Genomic DNA, 13,487 nt, shown 5'->3' with positions numbered 1-13,487 from the left:
GATTGGGCGTGAGCGCCGATATCCACACATATCACCCAGGCTAGGCTGCCCTAGCCTGGGCTAGGCTGCTTGTGAGAACAGCCTCAGTATTTGATTGTGTGAATGACCTTAGTCTGTAATCCTTCATTGCTTCATTCCTACTCATGAGGTTTGGGGGTTGTTGGTTTTTTAATAGTCTGTTCTAATTAACTTCCAACTGAAAGGTTAAAAAGATGCTGCAGGTTTTAATGCTGCATTTTTAAGAGTCATCCCACTGAAATCATTAGGTTTCCATGGGGTAAGAGTTTGTGGATGGTAGCCAGCAGCATATTAAGTAAACAATGGTTAATGCCTTGTGTAGAAGCATAAGCAACATCTTAGATTCTACCTCAGAAGCAGATTAGCATGGCTGACATGTTCCAGAGCATAATGTGGGCAGTAGAGATCCACACATGCTGCTGTGAGGCTCTAAATCATTCAGCAGTTGTACTGCACAAGAGGGCAAGACTGGTACTGCTGATTCTTGCATGATCACACGCAGGGGCAGATCTGTGTGTGTGTGTGTGTGTGTGTGTGTGTAAGGATGCAGTTGCACCCCCTGTGAATTTGGATCCAGATTGGCAGTTCCTTGGCGGCAGCAGTGTCAAAAAAGGGTTAACTTTACTTTCTGCTGCTATTCCTGCTCTCTCCCAGCAGGAGCAGCAGCAGCAGTAAGCAGCAGCAGCAGCCTGATTTGTTCTCCTGGGGCCTTGTGCTCCTCCCCTACTCTGGCCGGCCTTTGAATAATGTACTGCAATTTGCCAGAGGAGAATGGAGTTGCTGGCCGTTGGGCTTGTCTCCCCCCAGGAAAGCAAAACATTAAAGAACCCAACCCTTATCTGTTTGTTTTGTGTGTGAGAGAGAGAGAGATTAAGCAACCAACCCCTTGCTTAAGCCACTGTATTCCTTCTCTCATCCCCCCCAACTTGTGTCTACACACATACACACACACACAAAGTAATGTCAATTTGTGTGCATGTGTTTCTTCTTTGTGTTTGTGTAAGAGAGTTTTCACTATTAAAAAAATCATTTTCCATTCTAATAAAAACTTGTAAGAAAAACCCTCTCCATCCCAACAATATATCTTCTTGTGGGAAATTAGTTAGTTCAAAATGTAGTAAAAACATTTAAAAGAATGAGAAGAAAAAATACTCTATCAAAATGGATCTGATTTTGATTCTGCCTTTTGTTCCTGAAGATACTAAACTCCTTATAGCTCTAATCTGGTCTCTGTATGTGGGTTTCTATTTCTCTCTCCACACCCACACACCACTAAATATATTTATACTAGCTGGGCCAGGCGCAGAGCATCTGCGCCTCTGGACGGCCCACCCACCGCCGCTGTTACGCCCCCCCACCATGCCGGCATGCCTGGCTTTCTGGCTGGCCGGTCAGCTGTTCCCGCCCCCACTGCCCACTTCCTCTCCCCCCCACCCCACGCTTTCTGGCTTGCAGGCCGGCCAAAAAGCCTGCCTGCCACCTCCTCCCACCCACTCCTCCTGGCAGCCGGGCCAGGACAGGCTGGCCCGTCACCTCCTCCCGGTGGGCGGCTGGGCCAGCCCTACACCCCCACATCGTCCTTACGACGGCCAGGCCAGGCCGGCCCACTGCCGCTTCCTCTGGCTGACCGGTGGCTGGGCCAGGCTGGCTTGCCGCTGGTGGCATTGTCTCCCGTCCCCATCACTATCCCCCAGGCAGCTGCTCTCGCAAGAGCTGCCATGCATGGGATTAGTGACGGGTACGTTTAAGAGAATTAAATATATATATGCTGCTTTTTTTAGCAACAAAGATGGCTTAAATAGCACAATATGAATAAATGATTCTTTCTCAACATGTTTCCCCTTATAATAATCACTATTTTATTTTGCTTTGTGCTAGTAACAGTAGCTAATGTATCAATAACTTACATGTTGTCTTTTTAATAAGCTTGTAATGGACTAAAATACCTTAACTTTGAAAGTAGCTTTGCAAATAGCTAAAATGAACATTAAGCCTCTTCCTTCACCACCTAAAGTCTATTTTTATACACTTGCTTCAAAATAAAGCTTTGCAAATCAGATCACAAGAAGCTCATTTAAAAAACTCTCTTGTCAATGAAATGCTTGGTTGTTTTTAAATCCTAAGAAATAGAGGTAACCATTTATTTATTTATTTATTTATTCATTCATTCATTCATTCATTCATTCATTCATTCATATTTCTAAACCACCTGATATGTACATCTCTAGGTGGTATAAAAATTTAAAATATTTAAATTTTATAAATTTTATATTTACATTTATTTAAATATGTAAATATCTGACATTCTGCTGTACTGTTTGATAGGGGTGTGCATGGAACCGCGGAGTTGCGGTCCAGCACTGGGGTGGGGGGTTCCAAAAGAGTACGGGGGGGCTTTACTTACCCCCTCAAGAATGCGGCCGTATTTATTTGAGTAAGCGGGCGGCATACCTCCCTGCCGCCCGCTTCATTCCCCCTCCTCTCAGCGCGGCGTGGCTGCTTCCTCCTCCTTTTGAAATCTCAATCGGGCGGCAGGGTATCTCCCAGTCCCTGCCGCCTGGCTCTTCAATGCCCCCGGCTCGGCTGGCGGCCACCCCCTGAGCAGCCCCAAGACCCCTGGCGCCCCTTCCCTTCCCATACTCAAGGGGTCGGCAGGAGAACTCCCCTGCCAACCTCGTCCCCTTCCCCGGCTGGGCTGCAAATGGCTTCTAGGAAAAGCCTGCGCAAAAGGCTTCCTAGAAGCCATTTGCAGCCCAGCCGGGGAAGCGGACGGCAGGGAGTTCTCCCACCGACCGCTCTCTAAGAGCCATTCCTGGAAGCCATTTGCAGCCCAGCCAGGGAAGGGGACGGGGTCGGCAGGGGAGTTCTCCTGCTGACCCCTTGAGTATGGGAAAGGAAGGGGCGCCAGGGGTCTTGGGGCTGCTCAGGGGGCGGCCGCCAGCCGAGCCGGGGGCATTGAAGAGCCGGGCGGCAGGGATTGGGAGATACCCTGCCGCCCGATTGAGATTTCAAAAGGTGGAAGAAGCAGCCGCGCCGCGCTGAGAGGAGGGGGAATGAAGCGGGCGGCAGGGAGGTATGCCGCCCGCTTACTCAAATAAATACGGCCGCATTCTTGAGGGGGTAAGTAAAGCCCCCCCTTACTCTTTTGGAACCCCCCACCCGAACCAAAACCACCCCGTGTCCGGACCGGTCTGGAGGCCTTTAGAATGGCCTCCTAACCGGTCCGTGCACATGACTACTGTTTGAAATCAAATTGGTGGCTTTTCCTTCTGTAGTGTATAGACACACACTATACACACTGTATATACACTGTAGTGTATAGACATATACTATAGTTTTTGCTTTTTGCTTACACAAAATGAAAACTGGGCTGCTTGCTGCTGTGATAGGTGTAAAAAAAGCTGTTTGAGTTTGCTTCTGAATTTACATGTTGAGGATTGGAGTGTATGTGGCTGAAAGTCAATATAAATATGTACATGTAATAGTCACATATATTTTATTATGACACCTATTCTTTTCTTCCTCCAAAGAGTTCAGGGTAGTGTACATGATCTTCCTCCCCACTTTTATTATCACAACACTCCTGTGAGGCGATTTGGAGCCGAGAGAGAGAGAGAGTGTCTCACCTAAAGTTCTGTGGTGGGTTTCATGACTAATTGGGGAATGCCAAATCCCCCAGTCCTAGTCTTAACACTCTAATCACTACACCACACTGGTTCTAAACAGTCTGTGTTTATCTGATGCAGGAGAAAAAGGAGATTAATTTTTAGCAGTGAAGTAAACTAGTGGGGAGGAGAATGTTGGATACCTTTAGAAAGCATGAAAGGGTTTAATTATCAAAATGTGGGGAGGCTGTGGGCCCTGCCAGGCCCTGATGGCCCAAGCCCTGGATCTTTTAAGTCCCTGGCAACCCCTCTGTAAGGGAGAGAGGAAGAATGGCAGCATTATGCGTGCAAAATCTGGTATCGGCTGGTATGTTGTTCAAAATTTCTTCTAAAAATCTTTTAAAAATAAATAAATTCAGTATTCCTCTGAGTGTGTTTTGGTGTTAAAAGTAGTGCGTTCAACTAATTTAAATGGCAGGGCAAGGAGTGGGGATGGGGGAGAAAGAGAATGAGAGAAGTGTGGGGAAGAGGAAGACAGAAAGTGGTGCTAGGTGGCAGAAGACTATGTGAGGCTCCCCAGAGGTTCATCCGAATCTTATCTGGCTCTCCAATGGATTTGAGTTTGACACCCATGGCATAGAGAGTTTGACACCCATTTGCAAGAGAGAGAAAATCCAAGCCCCAATATTTTGTCTTGGATCCACCCCTGATCACACGTTTCATGCTGCTTCTATTATTTCCAATGGAAATAGCATGCAATGTACGATTGCACAGCAGAACCCCTATTGCCCTCTTGTGCAGCACCGTCACTGGGTGATGTAGAGCCCTGCAGCAGTGCAGGTGGGTCTGCATAGCCCATGTTATGCTGTGAAGCATTCCCATCAATAATAACACTGATAAATAAAATAACAGTCTAATTCTAGGGCTCATTGCAATTCTACTGACTGCACGAAGACCTACAATCCCACAAGATTCTACCAAATGTTCATAGCTACCACATTCACCTATGCTAGAGAACAGGTAAGACAATTATGCTACAGGATTTAATTGGCTGTGCTACTAGTATGTCGAATTTTCATGTCCAAGACTGTATTTGTATCTAGGGATGAGCCCAAAGCATTCTGGTCCCTCTTTGGAGAGGTGCCAGAATGCTTCTGTTCCTTGGCCCTGAAACGTTTTGGCACGGGGTTCCCTTAAGAAGAGGCAGGCAGGCCCTACAGGAAAGGAATGGAAAGACTTCTGTGCATGTGCCGCTTGCTCCTCTAAAATGTTGCACCGCAGCGATGGGATGCATCCCAGCGGGGGCTTGGAGGAGGGGCAGGTAGGAGCTACCCACCTGCCTTCTCTTAAGGGAACCCCATGCCACCTTTGGATGTGCACTGAAGCCATTCGGTACACATCCCTATTTGTATCATACTATTTGTTGCTGAAAACTAGATGCTGCAGCCTAGACAACCTCCTTTTCATCAACTTCTGAGGGTTTGAAAGGACACAAGAAAGTTCACTGAGAGAGAAGAAATGCATTCTTATAACCAAGGCAACTGGGCTGATGCTCTACAGCAGGGATTCTCAATGTTGGGTCCCCAGATGTTATTGGACTTCAGCTCCCATAATCCCCAGTCCCAGTGGCCTTTGGTTGGGGATTATGGGAGTTGAAGTCCAATAACATCTGGGGACCCAACATTGAGAATCTCTGCTCTAGAGCCCCAGTTCAGTTCTAGTTCGGTGTAGGGACTAGTTGAATTAGAATGTGGATGGGGATGGACATTTGGAAATGCATGCAAATGTGTGCATCTCATTGAAAAACTAATGGAATGTGAGTAAATAACACCTACGTTCAGATTCCCATGCAGGATGCTTCCTATCTTGCCACACTGCGCTGCAATAAAACTGCCACATGGAAATCTAGGGCACCTCCCATCATGGTTGCCTCATCCCCCAGGATGTTCCTCCCCCGCCTCCAGTTTAAACTGAGGGTGAAGCATTAGCTTCATTTCCTCCAATGAAGGCCTGATGCTAATATATGCCTAAATGTGTCCCATTTGAATCCATGGGACTGAAACATGCTTTTTGTTTTTAATGTTGGACATGGCTTAGTGATGGGAGGATCCTTGAACTCAGTTCAAGAGTGATTTATACAGTGATTTACGCTATCTCTGAGGAAATGTCAAATAAACATGAGGCACACAAACAGAGTATATGAAAGTCTTTTCCATCTCTAATGGATGCTGGCAGTATTGACAATTCCTTTAATCACCATGCAAACATTACAAGTTCCATTCTCAAGGTGCTTCATCACGCTCACAACAGCATGGCTGTTCTTCAATCAATATCTGTTGTCTTCATCTAAGGGTTAGTAACTGGTTGTGCATTGATTCATCTGACTCAGAGCTACACGATTCATTTCTGACTTCACAAAAATATTGAAAAACATTGCTGGGTTCTTCATACTATGCTCTTATTTCTCTATCATGCTTTCAATTAACACTCATTTAAAGCTTTAAAACATTGGTAGTATCAGCTAGTTTCTGACATTTACCCTATTGGTGGTGTGGATGTGATCCTGGGAGAAATTATGCTATCTCCCAGAAATATAATTGCACAATTTTATTTATTTTAAAATATTTTACCCTGCCTTTCCTTCAAATTGAAGATCAAGGCAGTTTAACACTAAAAACCAAAAACTAAGAGTAAAAGTAAAATAAAATGCAGTACAAATATAAAATTGATACAATCCAGTAAACGTGGGCTCTTACAGAAAGTAATGGAATTACAACACAATCCTATGCACGTTAGTAAGTAAAAAGCAAGCAAGAGGCAAGTCACCCTGAATTCAATGGGACCTACTCCTAGTAAGTGTGCATAGGACTGCAATCATAGTTGTGATTAATTTCAGTTCCATTTATTTGAAGGGAATAGCTACAAGATTATGAGCCCTTTGGGGTAGGGATCTGTCCTCTGAGCTGTTGTAAAGTTCCATTTACACAGATGGTGCTATATCAATCAATCAATCAATCAATCAATGGAGGCTCTCATTTGGGGCAGAGGGAGTGTTGTCCCCCTCCTTGCCAGCTTCACATTTTTGCCAGCTCCCCATTCTCTTGCCAAACATACCATATCTTATTCTCTGTCTTTCTCACTTTGTTTTTCTCTTGCTTGACTGCTTGTCAGTAAATGGTGCTGGCTCTTTGCCTTTTTTCTAAATCCCTTTGAAAAGCTATTTCCTCCCTTTCAGGGTGTTCAGTGGGATCCCTTGCCCACAAATGAAGCAATTATCATACTTAGTCACTACCCAAATTGCATATTTAGTGCTCCAGCACCAATCAGAAGCTGCCTTTCTTTTCTCTCCCCACCCTGGGGTAAATAAGGTGTGTCCTCACCCTAAACAAGGGTGCCCCCAACCAATCAGAATTCAGAATAGTTTACAGGCACCTATTCTGACCAATAGGCAAACAAGTCAGCCAAATCATCTGATTTCCCTGGGTCCTTCTAAGCAGAATAAGCAGACTCTCTGTAGGTTTGTGTGCAAAATGGAAGTGCTCAGTTTGCAAACAAATGGAGTTCAGAAGGTAGGAACCCTGACTACCTTTCTCCACCCTCCCCTTCTCCAGAGGGAAATCAGACTTTTCCTTTTTACTCAGCACCCCGACAAAGCCCTTAGGAGGCATTGGATTTCTTCAGCATTTACTTGGAGATCTCTTCTTTTTTCTTTTTAAAAATGGCATTAGCAAATCTTGGCAAGATTCCGAAATCTAGAGAATAAGGGGACGTGGGGAATAGTGGTGAACTGGCACTTCCTCTGAGTAGTTATTTTACTAAGGCAAAAAAGCAAGGAGTCCCCCTCCTCTGCCTTCCTTCTTCTGGGACTTCAAGCAAAGCCTCTTGCTAGCTCCCCTATATTTCTCATAGTCTCTCACCTCGCTTGAGGGTGAAAGAGAGGGAGTGAGTTGTGGCTTCCAAATAAAACAAGGCATTTTAACTGAAATTACTAACTGGACAATTTCAGATGTATCCGGTTTGAAATGTATGTGTCTTTAATGCAGAAAAATTTGTTGGTTTTTTTTAAGAATTCTGAGATTATTGCTTTCTCTTCATGGGCAGCCTAATGGGCACAGTTTGGAAACCAGGTCAGTCCAAAATAGTCAAGTAGCTTCACCACTCTGGGGGCCTTATGCCAGTTTTTGTTTGCTGTTGGTTGGTAATTTTGTGTTACTTCTTCTTCTTCTTCTTTTTGGGTGTGTGGTAGTAGTATTGAAAGGAGAGGTCCTCAGCACAAGTTCTTTGGACAGGTTTGTGATTTATATGGCTTAAACTACAAATCTGATAAACAATTATCTCAAGTAAATGCTACATGGAACTGCAGCCAATTCCATACAGTTTATTCCTAGTCAAGCTGTAATGAACTCATTGGAACTTACTTACAAGTAACTGTGTGCACAGGATTGCAGCCCAAGGACATATCAGCTTAGGCTGATTCGACAGCTACGTCCATTCCTAGAGGAGGATGTCCTCAGAACAGTGGTGCACCAGCTGGTAACCTCCAGGCTTGACTACTGTAATACGCTCTACGTGGGGCTGCCTTTGTACGTAGTTCGGAAACTTCAGTTAGTTCAAAATGTGGCAGCAAGGCTGGTCTCCGGGGCAACCCGGAGAGACCATATTATGCCTGTTTTGAAACAGCTGCACTGGCTGCCGATATGCTTCTGAGCAAAATACAAAGTGCTGGTAATGACCTTTAAAGCCCTGAATGGCTTAGGTCCAGGTTACCTTAGAGAGCGCCTTCTTCGGTCTGATCCCCACCGCACGCGAAGATCATCTGAGGAGGTCCCTCTCCAGTTGCCACCAGCTTGTCTGGTGGCGACCCAGTGGCGGGCCTTCTCTGTAGCTGCTCCTAGACTATGGAATGTGCTCCCTGAAGACATCCGTAATTTGAATTCTTTATTGGAATTTAGGAGAGCCCTAAAGACCTACCTGTTCGGTCTGGCCTTCCAGTGCTCTTAAATTGTTTTAAAGGGTCTTTGATGTTTGTGAACAGCCCTGAGCTATTTTGTAAGGGCGGTCTAAAAATCAATCAATCAAACAAACAAACAAATAATAAATATCCCAGACATGTTTATATATGAGAAAGGGAGAAATAAGGCTTGCTTTTTAAAATGCAAGCATGTACTGTGTGTGCATGTTTATTTATTTGTCTGTTTGTCAGATTTGTACACCACCCCAAACTTTTGTATTTGTGAGGAGGACACTAGTGGGCTCTGAGTGTGGTCAAATACACTGTGGTATTTTGAAGTGGTGTTACACTTGTGTGTATGCAGATGGTGCTACCTACAAATAGGCACTAAAGACTCCATACACACACACCCCACACCTTTCTGTTGGTCTTCTTAGCCTAGACCTCAATGGGGTGAGGAGGAGAGGGCTGAGACTACAATGAGAGGGAGAAATTGAGGCAATGCTGATAGAAGAAGGGATGGAGCTACTGTGGGGGAAAAGAAGCATAGGGACTTTAGAGAGAGAAAGAGGCCATTGCTACTTTCCATACTGACACCTACAATTACCCACTCTAAGGCAGGACTTCTTTACTCACAGCCAAGCAAGAGGTGAGTTTAGCACTGAATAGTGAGCTGCTGAGTGCTGCTGTGAATGATGGAGATTTTGAGGCAGGTCTCATGATCCATAAGACCCATATTCTGCAAAACTCACCGCAGACGACCAAGCAGGGAGCCCTGGGAGGCCGGCTCCCACACGGTTGCCGGCTCCGTGACAGAGCCAGCGGGGGCTGGGGAGAGCGGGGGCCACGCAGCCCCCAGGAGCCCCAGTATGCCCTGCGTGAGCTTTTCACCTCCCAGTTAGGGGTCTACTCACGAGTAGCCGTGGCGTGGAGCCGCGGTGCGGCTACTCATGAGCAGATAGCCCGGGTTTGCGGAGTGAACGCTCCGCAAACCCGGGGTTGGGGCGGGCTACTTGAGCAGGTCAGCCGCTCAAGAACCACCGGGCTTGCTTGCGAGCTCGGTGGTTCTTACGATTAACAAAAATTGGGCTAGGCTCTCCCAACCCGATTTTTGTTAATCGTGAGAATAGCCCCATTGGTTGAGACAAGTAAACACATTTACAAATGGAAAAAGCTATGGGCTGGTTCTTTCTAACTTAGGGTTGGACCTGCCTGCTATTAGCCCCACCCATAGTTACCCCCTGACACCCTCCCCCCCACCCCCAGTCCCAAGAGGCAGCCATCGCAACTGCAATCAATCATCATCATGAACATTTGCTGGGTTGCATCCACGAAAGTCTATGTTCTCATGCAATGTTTTCCAAACTTCTGATAACTAGGGCATTTGTTTTCTGAATGAAAATTGTAGGCAGACTTTACTTCCTTAACAGTCCAGAAGGTTAGCTTTTATTGCAAGTATTAATCAATGACCTGCTCTCAGAGAAGCCCACCACTGTCCCCAACTGGCAAAAGGCAAGCTCAGCATAGTGACTGATGCAGAGATGCAAAGGCCAGCCTCCTTTGATAGCAGCTAGCCTAGCTGCTCCTGACATCAGGAGAGACTGAATAATCCAATCACACCTGATACAGAAATGCAGCACAATTACCAGCACACACTGAGGTGGGTCTCACGATCAGTGAGACCCGCTTTTGTTGCTTTTGCGAGGAGAGCAGGCTAAGCCCGCTCTCCCCACACACGATCCCAGCGGGAGCCCTGGGCGGCCGGATCATCCACCCACACGATTGCCGGCTCCGTGATGGAGCTGGCGGGGGTTGGGGAGCTCGGGGGCCATGTGGCCCCCGGAAGCTCCAGTATGCCCTGCGCGAGCATACTGGGACACTTCTGGTCCCAAGCAGTCCGGATAAGGGATACTCAACCTGTATGTACAATATGGCCACTATGAGTTTAACTCCCCTTGATGAAGTACATTGGCTGATATCCAGACTAACCCTGTGCACATCACATTTGCATAAATGTTTTGCACATGCAATTGAAAAAGGGTTGATATTCATCAGTCTCCCTTCGCATTGTGCTTCCTAAAAATATGTCCATGTGTCCTATAATCCTGAGAGACTTATTTACACAAGGCACAGTGGCCTGCAGAGAGCAGGGAGATTGGCAAAAATTGTCCATCCTCATTGGGTACATGCAATATTTTTTGGCACATGCAACGTCAGTCTGGATGTCAGCCAATACCTTTTGATAGCCAATACTGAAACACTTAAAATGACTACAGAGGTAAAAATAATCTCAAGTTGGGGGATCGGGGTTGGTGTGAAAGGTACGGAGACAAAGAAGGGTTTGAATGGTAATACACACAATACAGAGGTAATGGATTTGCTGGTTTTTTCTGCCTTTTGCTACATTAGCTTTTTATTAAAATATAAGTGAACAAAAAATGAAACAGAATAATGGTAAAAACATAAACATTTACAAGTTTTACTTTTAAGAAAAATGCATTAAAAGATTCTACCACAAGCTAAATCCTATAACATCAGAGAGTGAGCAAATGCAAAAAAGAATGATTTCATTAGATGAGGCTCACTAGCATAAGAAAAGAGAAACAGACAAAATGGACCAGTCTCACCTGCTGAAGTGCTGTGGTTAAAAACTGAAGTTTAAGATGGAGATCAAAAGCCTTTTGCTTTTCCTAGATAGTTGGACAGCAGTTAAGTAGAAAGGTAGAGAAGAAAGATTGTAATTAGATGATGGAGAAAATTCACTGAGAAAGAACTATGGAATGAAGGAAAGAGAGAGCACACATATAAGAAAGATGTTATAGTTTAACAATACAGTAAACTAAAATAAAATGTTCCAGTTTATACCTATAGTTAAAGGCTGCAGTTATGCAATCAGCAACACATAATTTAAGGCTCCTATTCCAAACAGACAGACACAGGGCCACTTCAGAGGAAAACAGCTCACTTTAGCCCTCCAAAGAACGGCATAGGGCCATTGGTGTGAACGTGCCTGCCCCAATCTCACTCAAGGATGTGCTGACGCAATTGCAGCACATCCTTTGCTCGTGTGAGAGAAGTGATCGTCAGAATCACCCCTCTACATATGCTAGAAGGCTCTGTGGTGCATGTAGAGGAGCAAGTCAGATGATCACCACTCTCATGTGAGTAAAGCATGTGCTGCAATCGTTGGTTTTGGCACATCTCTGAATGATGATGGGGAAGGTGCCATATCACGTGTAGGGCTAAAGTGGGGCATTGTTCATCTGATCTGGCCCACATATACACAGAGATATATGAGATTAACTTCCCGTTTGTGCGACTCCATGCCTCTGGGAACTATGTGGAAAGCATCTATTTAAGAGAGCATTTTCTTCTCTATGAGCCTCATCGCCCATTGAGATCATCTGGAGAGGGTCATCTGCAGTTACCACCAGCTTGTCTGATGGCTACAAAGGGACAGGCCTTCTCTGTCGCCACCCTGAGACTCTGGAATGTGCTCCCTGCTGAAATAAGAGCCTCACCATCTCTTTAAAACAGTATTTAAAGACACAATTATTCATTCAAGTTTTTTTAGACTAGACTTGTGGTTTTAAATTGTTCTAAGGATTTGATTTCTGTTTCAATTTGTTTATCTTGCTGTAAACTGCCCAGAGATGGTGTACACATGTAATAAATATGTAAATAATCATGTTGGTGAAGGCTAATTATTTCTGGGTCTTTCTGGCATAGTTGTTGCCCTACCTCCTATTGCCATTTGCTGCCTCAGTGAGGTAAAAGGAATTTAAATGAAAGTTCATTCAAAGAGTTCACCTGCTCTTTCATTAAATATTAGCTGTTTACTTATTGTAACAAATGCAGTCAACTAGGGCTGGCAACTAACAAAAGTTTAATAACAGATTAATCACCTCTTAACCAACTAGTCAAGGAATTAATAGCTTATGACATACTGTATGAACATTTATTTAAATCTTAAGGGAGGTACTTTTTTAGGGTTATGAAGTAAACTGAGGAGCCTTTCACACAAGTGGGCGGGGGAAGGCAGAGTTAAGCCTACATTTCTCACAGACGATCCACACTGGCCCCAGCCATGCCACTGCACACATGATTGCCATGGTAGCGACTGGTGTAGTGTTCCGGAGGCCTGGGGAATCCTACAGTGCACCACATGAAAAGATCACTGTATTGGGGGATTCCCCTGGGAGACCTTCTAGGTCAGGGGTGGGGAACCTTGGCCCTCCAGCTGTTTTTGAACTACAACTCCCACCATCCCCAGCCACAATTGTGGCTGGGGATGATGGGAGTTGTAGTTCAACAACAGCTGGAGGGCCAAGGTTCCCCACTCCTGTTCTAGGTGTTCATCTCTGTGGGTTGCAAGCAGCCCACACTGACACACGTTCCCGAAGCCTGGGTTAATGGTACACTTGCTCTGTTAACCCAGGCTAAGAGCCAGGCTTCGGTGCTGGGTTTGGCGCCGCGTGACGTGGATCTCAGCAGTTCTAATGGGCAGCCAAGCCCAGGCTTGGCTGCTTGTGAGAACAGCCTCTGAGTTTAATTTTAAGTATGCTCTTTAAGTATAAGGAAATGTAAAATTTAATAAACAAAAGCTACCAGTCATTGCTAGAAAGAAAGATGATCTGAAATACTTGCTTCATCAATATTTTCAATGTCTCTCAGAAGCATAACGTTGTAGACTTTTAGAGTGGGGAGGGACGTTGGCGGTCTTCTAGCGGTCTTCTAGACCAACTCGCTGTTCGTTGCAGGAAACTGCTAGAGCATCCCTGACAGATGGCCATCCAGCATCTGTCTAAAAACTAGAGCAACATTCCTAACTAGTGGTTTTGTAGCCCGTTGGATAACGGGCACTAGGGGAGCTCTGCGCTCCAGACCACCACCACCATTACCCCTCCCGCCCG

At 45.4% G+C, this 13,487-nt stretch overlaps 1 protein-coding gene across 5 annotated transcripts in view; it reads right to left on the bottom strand.

Moving 5' to 3' along the window:
- Positions 1-13,487, bottom strand: part of MYRIP (myosin VIIA and Rab interacting protein) — a 314,404-nt gene that overhangs the window by 18,007 nt on the left and 282,910 nt on the right. For 3 of the 5 annotated variants that reach the window (XM_053263239.1, XM_053263243.1, XM_053263241.1), the window contains one exon: positions 11,202-11,264. The exons of the other annotated variants lie outside the window; for them this stretch is intronic. In XM_053263239.1, coding sequence (XP_053119214.1) covers positions 11,202-11,264 — 63 coding nt within the window. The remainder of the gene's footprint in view (positions 1-11,201; positions 11,265-13,487) is intronic. 5 annotated transcript variants of the gene reach the window in all.

Source organism: Hemicordylus capensis, chromosome 6 (assembly GCF_027244095.1).
Source record: "Hemicordylus capensis ecotype Gifberg chromosome 6, rHemCap1.1.pri, whole genome shotgun sequence".
Lineage (NCBI taxonomy): Eukaryota > Metazoa > Chordata > Lepidosauria > Squamata > Cordylidae > Hemicordylus > Hemicordylus capensis.
This window is presented reverse-complemented; position numbering and strand designations above follow the sequence as displayed.